Source organism: Corvus brachyrhynchos, unplaced genomic scaffold, assembly GCF_000691975.1.
Source record: "Corvus brachyrhynchos isolate BGI_N302 unplaced genomic scaffold, ASM69197v1 Scaffold3451, whole genome shotgun sequence".
NCBI classification, from domain to species: Eukaryota; Metazoa; Chordata; class Aves; order Passeriformes; family Corvidae; genus Corvus; species Corvus brachyrhynchos.
Window position 1 is genome coordinate 1 of NW_008236343.1, and position 1,344 is coordinate 1,344.

At 52.3% G+C, this 1,344-nt stretch overlaps 1 protein-coding gene across 1 annotated transcript; it reads right to left on the minus strand.

Annotated features, from left to right (window-relative positions):
- Positions 1 to 30: 30 nt before the first annotated feature.
- Positions 31 to 1,153, minus strand: LOC103624300 (nucleoredoxin-like protein 1; the record flags this gene model as incomplete). The annotated part of the gene is made up of 2 exons (XM_017747059.1): positions 31 to 693; positions 783 to 1,153. Coding segments are annotated over 2 exons (395 nt in total), but the record flags the coding sequence as incomplete, so codon positions are not given.
- Between the last annotated feature and the right edge of the window lie 191 nt (positions 1,154 to 1,344).

Here is a 1,344-nt window from a genome sequence, read left to right on the forward strand (position 1 = left end):
TCCTCTTCCTCTTCCTTTTCCTTTATTTTTGGGAAAATCACCGGGATTTGGACGCATTTCCTGTTGGATCCATCCTGGAATCCACTACTCCTCTTCCTCCTCCTCCTCCTCCTCTTCCTCCTCCTTTTCTTTTATTTTTGGGGAAAATCACCGGGATTTGGACGGATTTCCTGTTGGATCCATCGCGGAATCCACTACTCCTCTTCCTCTTCCTCCTCCTTTTCTTTTATTTTTGGGGAAAATCACCGGGATTTGGACGGATTTCCTGTTGGATCCATCGCGGAATCCACTACTCCTCTTCCTCTTCCTCCTCCTTTTCTTTTATTTTTGGGGAAAATCACCGGGATTTGGACGGATTTCCTGTTGGATCCATCGCGGAATCCACTACTCCTCTTCCTCTTCCTCCTCCTTTTCTTTTATTTTTGGGGAAAATCACCGGGATTTGGACGGATTTCCTGTTGGATCCATCGCGGAATCCACTACTCCTCTTCCTCTTCCTCCTCCTTTTCTTTTATTTTTGGGGAAAATCACCGGGATTTGGACGGATTTCCTGTTGGATCCATCGCGGAATCCACTACTCCTCTTCCTCTTCCTCCTCCTTTTCTTTTATTTTTGGGGAAAATCACCGGGATTTGGACGGATTTCCTGTTGGATCCATCGCGGAATCCACTACTCCTCTTCCTCTTCCTCCTCCTTTTCTTTTATTTTTGGGGAAAATCACCGGGATTTGGACGGATTTCCTGTTGGATCCATCCCAGAATCCACTACTCCTCTTCCTTTTCCTCCTCTTCCTCTTCCTTTTCCTCTTCCTTTTCCTCCTCTTCCTTTTCCTCCTCCTCCTCGTCATCCCGGGACCACACGCGGTACTGGAGGCGCCGCAGCGGCTCCGTGAGGCTCCGGGCCGCGGATCCGTCGGAATCCTCGGCCGGGCAGAAGTTGCGGTCCAGCAGCTCGGCCGCTTCCCGCCAGTTGTGGAAGCAGGAGGCTCCCAGCTCCCGGATTTCCCGCACGGCGTTTCCCACCAGGACGGCGCCGCTCGGCTTCAGCACCACCACGGACGGCAGCTCGGACACGGCGAAGCGCTGCGCCAACTCCCTGGGAAAACCGGGAAAACCGGGCCGGTGGGAATGGGGGATTGGGGGAAAAGGGGGGATTGGGAAAAAAGGGGGGAAATGGGCGGGAAATGGGGAAAATTGGGGAAGGGGAAATGGGGAAAATTGGGGAAAATGATGGGGAATGGGAAAGGGGAAAATGGAGAAAAAGGGGGGAAATGGGCGGGAAAGGGAAAAGGGGAAATGGGAAAGGGAAAATGGGGAAAATTGGGGAAAAAGGGGGAAGAGGGAA